This window comes from Drosophila gunungcola, assembly GCF_025200985.1.
Source record: "Drosophila gunungcola strain Sukarami chromosome 2R unlocalized genomic scaffold, Dgunungcola_SK_2 000004F, whole genome shotgun sequence".
Taxonomy (NCBI): domain Eukaryota; kingdom Metazoa; phylum Arthropoda; class Insecta; order Diptera; family Drosophilidae; genus Drosophila; species Drosophila gunungcola.
Genome location: NW_026453167.1, coordinates 4,783,199 through 4,798,013, shown reverse-complemented (window position 1 = coordinate 4,798,013; position 14,815 = coordinate 4,783,199). Strand labels below are relative to the sequence as shown.

Here is a 14,815-nt window from a genome sequence, read left to right as displayed (position 1 = left end):
TACGCTTGTCAAGTGGCCAGAACACACACTTGATCGACACTATGGCTACAGTTGACTTAAACCTAGGGAGTGCTAAACGCGAAATACAAAACAAAGTGCCATATTCGTGATGGGTTCGATAGTTTTCGTTTTCGATGGGTTCAATGGCGATTGTGGCTCAAGTACATGGGACTCTTCGGCGCGTCGACCTCCTCGAACTCAAAGTCCTCGGATTCGTCCTTGTTCCAGCGCACCGTGCGATCACTACTGATTTCATTATTAGTGCGGATTTTCGGTGGCCGGGCGGGGAGAGAAAGTAAGTTCAGAATATATAGACTTTGTCGCTGTGAACACAATAAGAATTTGTGTGTGTGTTTTGGTTGGTACTCTCTTGTCTCTGGCATGTGCTCAAGATTCGATCAAATCAATCAAAAAAACCAAATCAAAACCAAATCAAAAAACAAACTCATTGGCAACAGAATACGGTTAATAACGTTGGTAGAACCTGTTCAAGCCGACCGCTGGCGGAGGAGGGGGCGGAGGAGCGCCCCTGGGCGGCGTGCGTCGGGCGCTGAAAAAAAAAGATCACGGATATCAGTGTTATTGGGTGAGTTTTCAATTGCCCCATTATCCGAGGTGTCACAGAAATCTCAGGTGAGCCTAAGGTCGTTTGGCTTGGCTAGACTCTTGAAAAGTTGATGGTTTTATGGCACCGCTCATTTCATTATTCAAATATTTGCTGACGAACCAATTTCGACATGGTCACGTTACAGTTCCATTCATGGCTTGTTAAGGTAAGAAAACCTCCACAGGCAATCCCCTTTAAGAACAATCTTATGTTAAGCCATTTAAGCTCATCGACATCCAATTGACTATCATATATAAAAATCAATCTTTATTGCCTGTGTAATCATGTGCAAAAAATTCTTAAGAGTATATTTTCTGGTAACTTTTTAAAGGCAATTGCATTCATTTAAAAATTAAGGAAATTTGCATATAACATTTCTAAATAAATGACTTCCCATTTATTCCATTCTTTTTATCAGTTCACCTTTTGTAGCTGAATCGATTAAAACGAGATCACTAAGTGCTCTTAACGATAGCCATAGTTATGTATCTCCATCTATTTTCAAGCTCATATCAACAGCTATCAATATCGATAACTATCTTAAGTTTTGAGATTTCTGTAACACTTTTCTTAGAACTAAGACTTACGCCGCAACGTCCGCATCCAAATGGCCTCCAGCACCGTAGGCATCGCTTTCATCCAAGTCGAATTCATCGGTGCCGGTGCGTTGGCTATGGAGTATATATACCATTTGTTTAGTTTTTAGCACAAAGTTTTTAACACAGAGAAGAAATGCTGAAATTGCTAATGGGTGTGGGTGTATCGGTAGTGGAGGTGCAGTGATCGTCAGACTGGCTATGGGTATGTTTTTATTTTCAGGGTTCCGGGACTGAGACACTCACAGGTGCTGATTCCGCTTGTTGACAATGTCCTGGACAGCTCGGGCGGTCAGCGAGACCTTGCTCTTGAGACGCATCGGCGTCCTGGGCATCGGAATGGCCGCCGGAATGTCCGGGTTCACGCTGAGCACGGGTGTAATGGGACGCCGGACCGTTTCACTGCTAGCTCTATCCGCATTGGTACTACGTCTGGCATGCACAAAAGGGGGGGGGGCAGAGAGTGAGTGAGGGGAGCGGAGTGGAGCGGAGCGGGGTCACCGCGGGGTCACTTACAACTTGGGCTTAGTACGGAGATTGGAGCGCTGGCTGCGCGGATCGGGTCGTTGCTCTGGACTGACACTGGACTGGTTATGGGAATGGTTCTGAATCTGTATCAGATTTTGATTCAAATTCTGATTCTGGCTCTGGCTCTGGCTCTGCCACCCTCTCTCCTCTTGGCCATCATCAAAGTCGAACTCCTCAGTGCCTTGCCGTCGACTTTTGTGTGTGGAGGGTAAGACATATCAGAAATGGCGGGCACCTAAGGTTAGCTAAAAGGGGTCCTCGACTTACAGTGGCGTCTTGATCTTATTACGTGACTGCCAAATGTTCAGAATCTTTCTAGTCTGACTGGACTCGCGATCTCGCTCATGGGAGTTGGCCCTACTGGGTCCGCTGGATGAGCCCCAATTGTCATCTTCGGGATCGTGGCGCCTGATGTAAATGCAAATGCCATATGATTGAATATGAGTTCGAGATGAGGCGGATCAATAGGGGATTGCTACTCACAGCTGCTGGCGACTGCGGCTGCGCACCGGTGTATTTATGGCGGAAATGTCACGGCCCCGGCTCACTTCCCGCTCCCGGCTCCTCTGATCCCGCTCCCGAACCCGCTCCCTGTCCATTTCCCGCTGGCTCTGCTCCTGACGACGCTGTGGCTGTTGCTGCTGCTGTTGCCTCGATGGGGTGGAGTCCTCGTCGGCCAGGTCCAGCGTTTCTTCAGTGGCAGTGCGTCTTCTGTAAAGGGTACTAGGTATTAGAAATGCACTTGGAAAACAATAGGATAATTTGAACAATGCCCAATGAAATGATCGTGGTCACAAGCCAGAAATTTTAACTGGTTGTTACTTAGGTTTTAGGTCTTCCTCCGTTTGACAAAAATGAACTTTAAAGGCAGATTAATTGAAATAATATGACAAACTAATGACAAGTAGGAAATCATTAAAATGCATAAAATTAAGAAAAAATGTTGGAAAGAAATTTAAAAGTGAATTTTAGTCTATTCCAATAAATAAATTATGGGTCCACCATTTAGACCTAAATGGAAGCGAATTATCAAATACTAGTGTCTGATTATAAAACATCATTCGTATCTCAATCTCACTTTTTATAAATATATAAAGTGTGTCGAACAAATATTAAGCGGTTTAAAATAAGTGGCGCCCAACGTGAACTCACAGTGGTGGCTTTGGTCTCGTCACGCTGCTAGTGCTGCGTTCCCGGCTCTGCTCCCTATTGCCGCTCCGCCCGCTGGCCCCCGCACTGCTCGTCCGCTGCTTCTTCCGCCCGCGACTTCCGCTCCGCTGTTCCTGATCCGGACTCCGATCGCTCCTCCTCTGCCGGCCCTTGTTCCGCGAATGAGCGGCCTGCATCACATTCAGTCGCGTTTGGACAGTGATTAGATTTAGGCCAACTGGAGTGCCAATCGCCCAGAGGAGCAGCGTGAGGAAGATGAAGAAGGTCAGGCCGTTGACTGAAGTCCACCATGTTGCGACAGATGAAGGTGCGACTGGCGTCGAAGGTATCGTAGAAGGGTCGACACTTGGTGGTGGTGTCGCCCAGTTGGGACTCCATGGTGGCACGACTCGTGGTCAAGTAGGCCTTTAGTCTGTAGTGGTAAAAATATTTAGCATATATATCTTAAAAATCAGTATGTATAATTACCCTTTTGTTTTTTATTTTAATCTCTAGATATTTTAAAAACAACGTTGTCCACCTTTTAATACTTAAATTTACTAAGACAACAAGTTCAAGAATGGAATGATAACTCGATTACTAATTGCCCATATCGTTTAAGGAGCACTTGAGTTCATAAGTGGCTGAAACAATTCCGAACAGAATACAAATCGCACAAGCAATTTCTTAAGGTTAAAGCAACTCCTAAAGCAATGTCCTTTACATTCGGGCATTCTCAAATCCTGGCTGCAAAATATTTAGCATTCCTCGCCGAACATCACCTCTCATAATGTCTGTGTGGCAACGTAGGAGTGCACTTGGAATAACACTAAAAATGCAATCATGACACTTGGCAAACTTAATCAAACGATTAGGACTTTCAATTATCTGATAAAACCGGAAACTATGTGCAGCACACCCGAGTGCACCACTACAATTGTTTTGAGTTGTTTGTTTCTCTGCTTGTTTGGGCAAAGAGCAACACAATAAAAAAGTCAAACACGCAGACAGACCGAGAATTCAGTTGCAAGTGCCACAGGCGGAAAAGTGGCCAAATGGCAACAAAATTCCAGAGTGTGGGGCCTTGACTTTCGTGCGAAAATTACTGGCCTTGTGCTGCAAAATACTCTGGTGAACTATATTGAGATGGTTAGAACTTTGGTTTTGCATTCGAGTAATGGCTTCAAATTAAAAGCCTGGTATCAGTTTTAAAGTTATGAATTTTCACATAAGAAACAAGAAAAAATAGAGCAGGTATCAATATTTGCAAGCCACTATAGAGCTTATTTGTTCCTTATTTAAAGAAGGTATTATGGGCTTTTTGAAACCCTAATATAAGTTTAAAATTATAAATTTTTGTGTAATTTACATAACCACCAACACAACATTTGTGGGCTTAAGTTTAACTGCGGCTGAGCCAAATAAATCTTTTAAGGCTGTAAAGCATGCATGTGGTGATTTTTGTTATGATTATGAAACCTTTAGATATTTCAATGTAACCCCTTTAATATTCGTATTTAGCTATGAATTGTCAAAAGCGAAATACAAATATAAATTAAACTTTTTAAATTAAAACTTTTCTAAGAATATATCATATACTGTGTTTATGCGATAGCCATTTCATGCAATCATTTCATAAAAGTTGACTATAAATTCAAACCAAATGCGAAAAATGGTGAGGCGCAGACAAGTACGTTGGTACCTAATTTTACACGTCTATTATCTCTGCTTTTATTATTACTTTAAGCATTCGTCTGTATCGCATACTCAAGAATTCATGACACTCTTAGCATAAACACAGTATTGCAAGTCTCCCAACAACTTCTTTGTGAACTAGTCATATCTCACCGATCTGTGTACGCTCGCGTCATATTGTGGCATATCTCGCCGGCCTTGTTCTCCAGGTAGCTCTGGATGCTCTTCAGGTGGTTGAGCGTCTGGTTGACCTGCTTGGCCCACGGATCCCGCTGCAGTTCGAGGGCCGTCAGGTGGTACAGTATCTCGTTCTGGAGGTTCTCCAGCGGCTGGAGAATGGAGGCCTGCAGCCGTTTGGAGCGGCTGCCCAGGGTGGTCATGCGCGAGGACGTGGCCACATCCTGAATCTGGCGACACAAATCGGATGATTGAATTGAATTACGGCATTATGCAGGGCACGTACAGCCACCCAGCCCCCTTTTAATTGAAACTAATCAGGGGGTGGGTAGGGGTGCCCCAGGTGTAGCAGGAGTAGCAGGTGCACACTCACCTGCAAGGCCACCCGCTGCATCTGATCAATGAACGTGGCCAAATCCTTTTCGGGCGTGGGCGCACCCACACTGCTGCGGTACGTGGTCAAATTGAACGAGGACGTCTGCAGCATGTTCTCCAAAATGTTCTGGACGGATTGCGTGAGCGAGAGGAGCGTTCGCCCGGACACGGATATCGCATCGATGGCCGTGGACACTTTGGGGAACTGCCTCAGGTCGGCTATTTTGCTGGTATTCACGAATGCATCCAATTGAAAGACATTGTACGATGCTTGATTTTGCTCGCAGCCTCTGTGTGTGTGTGTATGTGTGTGTTTGTTGTGTTTGTTGAGTTGTGTTGAGTTGAGTTTGTGGAAAAGTTGTCAAAGAAACGTCATAAGAGTGCACCCATAAAATATCTACGGGATGGTGAGCAGTGGGTGGTGGTGGCGGTTCGCCCTTGCAAATTGGGCAATTTAAGCTCCCTACGCTATCTGCACATTTCTACCCGCCTGCATGTGCATTTTGTAGCTTGCCGGATAATTGGAATCGTGCTTAAAATTTGCGGTTACAAGTGGGTGGCTGTGGGTGGTCGGTTGGGTGCTTTTTTGAGTGGGTGGTGCGTGTGGCTAGTTGAATTGGCATTGCTTCGGTCCCTGCAAAATTGAGTGCCATGTGGCTAGCATATTTCACTGGGCTTTCAAAACTTTGCGGCTTAGGGCCGTAGGCTGCTCGGCTTGTTCTGGTCCACATCCTTGAGTTGCAAAATGGGATGGTTGGGCTTTCGAAGCCGAACAGCTTGCCAAGTCGAGAGAGAGAGTGCATTGCGGCTGGCTAAGTTTTCCAAGTTGGGGCCGGAACAGGAAAAGTTCAGGGAGTGGCAACAATAATCACAGAAAAGGGTAATCACTGTGGAATCGATTAAGGGGGATACGATTGGCTTAGAAGGAGATTCTGGGAAGGGGAGCCAAGTAAAAGGGGGCATTCCAAAAAGGGGTAATCAAAAAATCATATTGCAAGGGGGAAAACCATATTTGGTTATTTCTTAAATATCAAGTTTAAATTCCATTTTACTGTGTGCAAATTCGGATTAGTTTCCCTTCAAACTGCACATCGATTAAATCATTTAACTGGTGTATATTTCGATTTTGCTACGGCATACACTCGGTCTGTTTGGGTGGGCAATCAAAATTACAGGCACGTACAGTATCAAAGTAATTGGATAACAAAATTCGTTACTTCAACGCTGGCATTTTTGGGCTTTTGGCTACCTGGGAACTCTGGATACACATGTGCGGCATTGGTTAGTGGACAGGGACTCACCTGAGGGCCTGGCCGAGACCCACATTGACCACCGACCGATTGACTCCGGCGGGACGCAGTAGCTCTCCGATGATCCCGTTCTGCGGCTCCTGGGCGTATGCGTAACCTGGCTTATCCAGCAGCTTGCCCAGCATGCTGTAATCCTCATCATACAGAGATCGGCAGACAAAGACCTCGGCATTGCCGCCAACGGCCAGGGAAAATACCCCATAAAAGGTGAGGCAAATGCTGGCCAGACAGATCAGCATTACGGCGATGAAGAAGACCACACCGGACTTGGCATTCGATTCGCAGAGGAAACAGCAGTAGGACATCAGCATGAAGAGCATCACCCAGACAATAACCGTGCCGGCGATCCAGCCCACACTCCAGTAGGCATCTGCCCACTCCTTCAGCTGACTGTAGGCGGGCTGCAGCGAGGACCAGGTGCCCTCCAGTCGCCGGAGCAGTCCGTTCACCGTCGAGGTCAGCTGCTGGGCGTTGGCAGTCGTCCGGTGCCGAATACTGGCCAACTGTTCCAACGTATCTGTCGATAAGTTAGAGCCAATTCAATTAGCATCCACAGACAACAACCCAATGACACTAATTAATATTGGGAGCCAAACTTGAGCAAGTTCTGTGGCTACACAGAAAATAGAAGGGCTTGATGTAAATCAACCAACCATATCAAAAATAAATATATATATAAATATATATAAAAATTAAAACAAGAGGGAGAAAAAAAATGATATAACAGAGTGAGCTGAATAAATGTTCTTTTGAGATTATAAATTCTTATTAGTAATCATGTAATATTGTTGTTTAAGTAATATAGTTTTAATATGGTGTGTATATTTTCTGAAACAATTAGCTATATTTATTTATATATTAATTTATTTATTTAGATTGACATAAAATCAATTGATTTTTCTGTGTATTTATCTGTATGTTTCGGAAATTGCATTGCCGATTCATGGGTTCTTTGCAGAGGTAGAGATGAAATGAATGGGAAGCCTGACACCTGTGCCATTGATTGAATTGTACACTTAGTCAGTTGCCATAATTGAGTTTTGTGGTCGGGGGTACGACAATATGGATTTTGATGTAGAATAGCCGATTAACTACGGCCTGGTTGGCAGCTAAACTTAAATATCTCCACCCACTTCCTTTTAATTTGATTGCTCTACTCACAGTTCCGCTCATATGCCGTGTCATGTTTAACTTGTTGCGGGAAATTGCTGAAAATGGAACGTGACACGCCAACTTCCGATGTCAGATTTTTGACAGTGGCACCGAATTCAATTTCGCCCAAGTAGCGCATTCGGAAGATGCTCTGGTCCTCTTGCAGCTGACAAATTGTCAGCGATGTCGTCGTTCCGTTGTCCAGGAAATAAGATATTGCGGGTGAAATTAGAAAAACAGTGTAGTCCGAAGGGGGTGAAAAAGGGTGCAGGAGGAAGTCAGAGCACAAATTATTTATACGTTGAACTATAAACGAAGGTTATATTCGGCAAGCCGAAGCTTTGAATACCCTTGCAGAACTGTTCTATCAATATAAGCTTACTCTTTAGTAGGGTTATATTTTAACTTAGCGCAATATTTTATTTAAAAAGGAAAGTTTGCGTCTGCAGTTGAATCCCAATTTAAATAAACTACTCAAACAATATATTTATATAAAGTATTATTACTCGATATCATCTTTACTTTAGTATACGACCTAATCCTTTTAAAATCTGTCTAACATTTTTATAAAGTTAAATAACAATATATAAAACTCAGCAAATAAATACCCAAAAAATGCATACACCTATCTCAAACCTTTTTAGATTTAAGAACGGATTACAAATATTTCAGAATAAACAAACAATTTTGAATTGGTAAGAAAATGTCTTGTGTTCATTGATTTTTTTAAAGCCGTAAATACAAAAAAAAATCCTTAATAAAAATAACTAAATAAAATTTTTTTATATTTTAATCAATAAGTATAATAATTTTTTACCGTCGTAAATAAAAAAATTAAAATAAATAAATAAACAAAATAGTTGGTTTGTTCTGTCTGCTTTTTATATAGATGCAGCACTTACTCAGATACTAAGTAAAAAATCTTTAAAAACAATAAGGCAATGTTTTAAGAATTTCTATTAAAGCGGCTTTTAAATTAAATTAAATTTTAAAATCTTCAAACAAAGTCTGTAATAATTCGTAAGCAAAAGCCTTAAAGGGCTGCAAGAGCCTTGACTATCTCAATGACCATAAAAGATTTATTATAGGTTTTGCGACTTCTGATCAAATGTATCCCAGCGCCGGCAAGGGTATCATCGTAAAAAGCGATATATAATCGAGCGGCGTGGCCCGACAATGAACTCACAGTTTTCAGGGCGTCGACGACGCCGTTCTCCTCGAAGCTGCGTATACGCAACGTGTCGCAGAGCGGGCGGTCGCGGTACGTGCACTGGCGCTGCAGCACGGACAGCTGGATCTGCAGCTCCTCCATCCTGGCGGACGCCTCCTGGGACAGCTTCAGTGCCCTGCCCACCGTCTCCTGCAGCATGAGCACGCGGTAGATGAGCTCCGCGTTCGCTGACAGCGACAAATGCACGAAAATATTATTATTTGCAGCGTTATTGTAGCGTGTTTTATTTGGGGAGAGGGGGGAGGTAGTCAAGGATTCATGGAGTCGTCACAGGAGCATGATTCCAAATTACACATTGTGCTCGATGGCGAACATAATGGAGTTGTCATCTTGGCAATTGTGTAGGAAGACTTTCGCCGCATCCGGCTGCCTCCGTTTGCATTCCCCTAATGAAATTGGGCGCAAACAATTGCTTTTGACTGAAAGCCACTGCCAACATATCTGCCAATGGCCTGCGTAATGCGACAGCCTTGATTTTTTGATTTTTATTTTGTTTTGACTTGAGAGGAGACTTTATCTGGAGTATTTCTGCTAAAAGTGCGTTTTAAGTCTTCACTTCTTTTTATGAAATTTATGATAAGATTTTGAATAAGTGCTCCTTACAAAAAATATTTTAGATAACGTTTAACTCCTGATCTGTAATATTATGTAAATAATTTTGTAGGTGCAGTGAAGAGTATTCAATATTTTTTCATATCATAGACCATAATATTCTTGAATTAAACAAATTTTAATATATTAAAGAAATATATTGTGAAAATATAAAATCTGTTACTGAACTAATAATTGATATATAAAATAATTTAAAACCATGTGAAACAATTGGTTAATATATATATATTAAAGGGTTTTAAAAATCGATTTTTTTACTTAATATTTAATAAGCAACATCTCCAGAATATTGTCCTAAATTTTCAAGTTGATCCGAGTGATAGTTTTGGAGATCCCTTAATATATATTTTATGTCCGTATTGTATTTTTTAACTGAATCATATTCTTAAACCCATAAATGTTCTATCAATTGCTTGCGACCCATGCAAACCGCAATCAATGGTAATCGAAATAGAAGTGAAATTAAGAGAGAAAAAGCATAAAATTTAAAGCCCCACCCAAAGGTCACACCCTTCTGGGCCCGTAATTTATTGAGGTTGGTGGTTTATTGTCATGTTTGGCCAATAGCGGGTGGGCCAGGCCTACTGGCCATGATGGCCATGCTGTCCGAACTATGAACATGGAATAATGGAATTTGGGTCAAGTCCGTGACCAGACAATCGCATGCCCATCGCATGGGGAGCACTTAACCATCCGTACTCACCCAGGCTAAGTGTCGTCAGTGAATCATAGGCCAGCTCAAGGCCAGTGTGTGCGGATATTTCCGCTTGAATCGGCTCGCCAAGGAGAACATCCACGTCTGCGGAAGAAAGGCACACACAAACGCATTTAGTATATATGTAAAAAAACATGCATTTACATCATCGCGGCAGTGCGGTAAAAGTTGTGCATTATGGCTGTGCATGGATCGAAGGCTATAAAGCGGTAAAGCTATAAAATGGGCGGGAGTTCGAGTACTTGGCGTCACAAAGTTGGCAAGGCGATTGGGAAACTTTTGCCGAACGACTGACTGAGTGAACGACTGCTCTGACTGACCCTCCAGATCCTTGACGACCCGCTCCACGGAAACGTGAAAGCCATTATCCAGTTTGTGTTTGATTTGGAGATGCGTGTCCTTCAGGAAGACCTCCACGTCGTGCACGGCTGACTTGACCATCTCGGGCGTCATCTCGATGCCGGCGGACAGGCGACTGTTGGCGTAGAATATGCTGAAGTCGCTCAGCCTGTGAAAGCAGTTACTTATCATTACTCTGCCCTCATTACTCTCCCCCGCAAAAACTTAAAGCTCTTTAGATTGCAACGCACGTTAGCAGAATGAAAACAATCCACAGGGTGACCAGTCCGGCGCTCTTGCGACACCGCAAACTCTCCTCCAGCGATTCGTCGCGAATGTGGCAGGGGGCATTCCGTATGTGGTCCAGCTCGTCCTGGGTGGAGCGACGGCCACAGCACCAGGCACAGGTGGCGATCAGGGGCACCAGGGCCAGGATGGCGAACACGCTCATCAGGGCAATGAAGCCGGACTCGATTTTAATGGCCTAAAAGGGTGGGGCATGCTATTAAGATATCAAAATTACATATTCGTTAACCACTCACATTGGAGGCAAAGTCCAGCAGGCTGGTATTTTTGTGTAATACATCGCGTATGGAATCTGGAACATTAGTAAAAGTGTATAGACTTCAAAATTAATAAAGAATAACCTAGCAGTCCATGAATTATTATAGGGTAGTGAACCAAAAGGATATGTATAATATTTATACATGATTTTGACATTCAAAATTTAACAACCCTTTTTTACCTGATGAATATCAAAATCATAATTCGAAACCTACCTAAAGCATAGATTGAAATAAGGATATTTGTCCTATGACGAATAATAAAAAGACTCCGGAAAACTGTCATCAAGTATTTTCCCCGATAATACAAATCCTAATGATGCCGAGAATTATAATATCACACACAGAACAGAAGCCTTCCTCTCCTTATACACTATTAATACAATCCCATCGAATAAAACATTTTAATTATTACTACTAACTAAATATACGCAATTAAATATAATAACAAAAACAAAAAAATATTAAGCAAATAATTGTTATAACCTTTCGTTGCAATAGCTCCTAGAAATAAATTTTAGCTTGTATTTTGAACTATAGCATTAAATAATAATAACAATAATAATGTTCAAACACACTAATATTTGGAATATCCTACGTTGCAATAGCTCCTATAATTAAATTTTAGCTATTATTTTTAATTAAAGCTTCAAATATTAATAAATATATTTAGAAAGCTGTTAAAATCAATAATTAAAATAAAAAAAATATGTTTAAATGTTTTGATACGCAGCCAAAGTAGCTAAATAGTTTCTAAAATAAAATTATTTCCCAACGCATCCATCTCAACCAATGTTTATTTTACAATCTGTTCGGAAGCCTCACTGGACAAGGGATCAGGATCAGCCTGCTCCTCGTTCAAGTGCTGGATGACCACCACGTTGCAGAGATTGGCCTGGACCAGAGTGCGGGTGTCTGTTTCGAGGAGTTCCTGCCGTGGAAACGCCGTCATCAGGACGAAGTTTCGACTGGAGAGCTCGGGCCGGGCCTGCCGAGCATAGCTATAGAGGTCACCAATGTTGTGGGTGAGATTGAAGCGTCCTGCCACTCGACTTCCATCGGCCATTCTCAGTTGCACAGTGGTTATGGCGGCCAGTTCGTCGAGTTGAAGGGCTTGAGGTTCCACCGGCATTGGTCCGTCCATTATTATTCGGGAAGGAGGACTGTTTAGGGGTCTACCAGGACCCATGAACTGTTTCCTGGACAGATGGCGAAAGGATTCGTTGGTGTGGTCCTGAACACTCAACTGAACCCTGGGCACTCGCAGCATTTCCTCCGGGAAATCTCCGCTCAAGACGGCGCGTAGAAATCGCTCGTTTTCGGGCAAGGAATACAACCTCAAGTTGCCATCGTCCAGGGAAAATCCCTCCGACCAGAGATGCAGGACAACTATGGTGTGCTCGCCATCGGTGGTTTCCGCATCCGAGTCTTCCTCAGCGAACTGGGGAGGTGGGTTAATGGGATGGGCGCTTCCCAGTCGAACGCCATGGCCCCAGACCCGCAAACTTCGATCGCTGTCGTTGTTGGTGATGGCCGGCGTGGAGTTGTCGATGATGACCCTCTTGCCCACTGGCAATTCGTGATCGGAGGAACTTTCGGAGGCGCCAGCCTGGTAGCCATCCACCTCCGATTCGAAGGTTCTGCTGGCCATGTCCAGGGACCAGTTGTTGGAGCTCAGGTACTGGCGCGCCACCTCCTCACGCACCCCATGGCGCTTCATGAAGGTGCTCAGCTTCTGCTCATCGGTCATCTGGGCAGGCACCAATCCAATTCCGGGGCTGTTTCGATGGAGTGAGTTTACAAACACATGTTGCCCGAAGGCTGATCACTGACGCAAGGCCGCCTGTGCCTTGTGGCACACCCACAGTCCCTCATTCTCTCGACCAACATGAATTTCTAGTGGAAAGGGCCCCTTTTCAGGTATTAGTGCCATTGAAACTATTAAGCCTTGATTGTTTTAAAACTACACCCAGAGAAAAATCATGGTAAGTCAAAATAGGGGTGTTGTGTTTAAATTAAAGTGTGTTACATTTCCGTTTTTATTTTTAAGTATGCAAATATGTAACTTAAAATTTAAAAAAAAAATCAAATCTACAATTTTCCATTGGATAAATAATGTTTTAATAATAATAATTATTAAATAATGTTTTAAGTTTTATTTAAAAACAATCTTACATTTAAATATTTGAATTTTTAATGTTACTATGGGGCTTTTCTCTGGGTGTAATACAACGTATTCGTGAAATGTAAAAAAAAGTAATAATATTATTAGTTATAATTAATTAAGCCTAAATTAGCAGGGGCAGGGAATGGTGAACATGTTTTCTGTTAAATAATTATGAAATGAAATGGGTTTAGATTTTAAAGAATGTGGGACAAATGTAAGAAATTGTAATTGTAATTGTAAAATTTGCTTATTATTCAAATAGTTTTAATGTTATTTCGACAATTATATCTAAATCATATTATTAAGATTTTTTCCTGTGTGCACTATTTAACCAAGCACTTCCATCTGTGCTGAATAACTTGCCTGCCTATCAAATGCCGTCCTGAATTTACATCTCTAATGCCTTCATTGTTGGCAAGCAGACAGTGTGGAAACCGAAAACCGAAAACCCAAAACCCAAACCCACAACCCATTCCCTGATATCCTTCGAACACATATGCACCCCTACATGGACACAAGGACACGCCCCCATGGCGACAAAGGGGCGGTTGAATGGCGTGGGGGGGAAGGACTTACCCAGCGGCAATTCCTCGGGCGTGATAAGCGATAAAAATTCACTAACGTAGGTGAATATAAATGGTCCTGGCGCTATGTCCATGCCTGGTATGCTGTAGGTAAAAAATGTGGCTGGCGTTGTTATTGCTGCTGCATCCGTGGCCGGTGTTGTTGCTGTGGCTAAAGCTATTGTGGATCCTGCCAGCGCAGATGTTGTTGGTCCTCCCGCAGTTCCGACTCCCAAGCCCGCCATACAGCCGCCGCTGCCGCTGCTGCTGCGGATGACGAGGACATAATTGTTGTTGCGGCTGGCGTTGGCAGTGTTAGATTACGCTGGTCCATCTTCGGCCGGATGGCTGACTTGCCTTGGCTGGTCCTCCGTTCTGCGAATGAATTAATGCGGAACAGGCATGACCATCAAGGCGAGGTCGAGGGGGAGACCGTATCCGGCAAAACGAAACCCGCAACCCAAAACACTCACATGGGAGCCACGGAGAATGTTGTAAAATATTTTCGGAATTTTATGTTCCAATTATGCATTCATATGTATGTTCCTGCGCTGGCTTGCAGGCGGGAATTGGGCTTTCAGAAGCACTAGAAACTAGCAGGGGTCCCCAGTAACTCACAGAGAGTATGTGACATTCACCAAATTAATGAATATTGCAGAGCCGTGAGAAATTTGCACATATTTTTCACACAAATTTAATTTCGGGCGACCTAAATTGGTTTTTTATTAAATACCAAGTGACCTTTTGTTAAGGATAACGTAAAGGTGTCGTCTGAATATTTTGTACAGCAATATATAAATATAATAAATATTTATGATAGGAATAGTTTTTTTGGGAGCTTAATTTTATTTATTAACGCATGTGCAACATAAATCTATTAGGTGTCACCCTAAGCTGTTTGTATATATTACGTATACGCAATGTGTGCCGATATTGTTTAGTAGCCCCTATTACTTTTAATCAGTCTTTGCGTTTATAAGGTGCTTTAAACATTTTTTAAAGGTTTGTTAAGTATTTTAAATTATTCTATACAAAA

General features: G+C 42.7%; 2 protein-coding genes and 1 long non-coding RNA gene across 5 annotated transcripts in view; 1 reads left to right on the top strand and 2 right to left on the bottom strand.

Moving 5' to 3' along the window:
* Positions 1–113: 113 nt before the first annotated feature.
* Positions 114–14,150, bottom strand: LOC128254364 (uncharacterized). The gene is given in 20 exon segments (XM_052983431.1): positions 114–243; positions 485–550; positions 1,195–1,278; positions 1,450–1,635; positions 1,720–1,923; positions 1,999–2,139; positions 2,215–2,442; positions 2,884–3,179; positions 3,181–3,313; positions 4,729–4,982; positions 5,126–5,417; positions 6,429–6,954; positions 7,599–7,755; positions 8,776–8,987; positions 10,136–10,231; positions 10,468–10,655; positions 10,738–10,970; positions 11,029–11,084; positions 13,793–14,033; positions 14,036–14,150. Coding segments are annotated over 20 exon segments (3,774 nt in total). The 5' UTR covers positions 14,114–14,150; the 3' UTR covers positions 114–140.
* The window catches only part of LOC128254378 (uncharacterized), a 43,779-nt gene continuing 29,146 nt past the window's right edge, over positions 183–14,815 (top strand). For 2 of the 3 annotated variants that reach the window (XR_008267541.1, XR_008267540.1), the window contains exons 1-2: positions 183–295; positions 393–586. This is a non-coding gene — a long non-coding RNA (uncharacterized LOC128254378). Of the gene's footprint in view, positions 296–392; positions 587–1,426; positions 1,519–14,815 lie in introns of those variants that run through there. The other variant, XR_008267542.1, reaches the window with a different exon arrangement.
* On the bottom strand, positions 11,829–12,914 carry LOC128254371 (UBX domain-containing protein 2B). Its single transcript, XM_052983439.1, has one exon. The coding sequence runs from the start codon at positions 12,797–12,799 to the stop codon at positions 11,846–11,848; it is 954 nt and encodes a 317-aa protein (XP_052839399.1). The 5' UTR covers positions 12,800–12,914; the 3' UTR covers positions 11,829–11,845.

Bases quoted from the DNA above. Each gene is read 5' to 3' on its own strand.
- LOC128254371 (XM_052983439.1), bottom strand. From the start codon at position 12,799: ATGACCGATGAGCAGAAGCTGAGCACCTTCATGAAGCGCCATGGGGTG.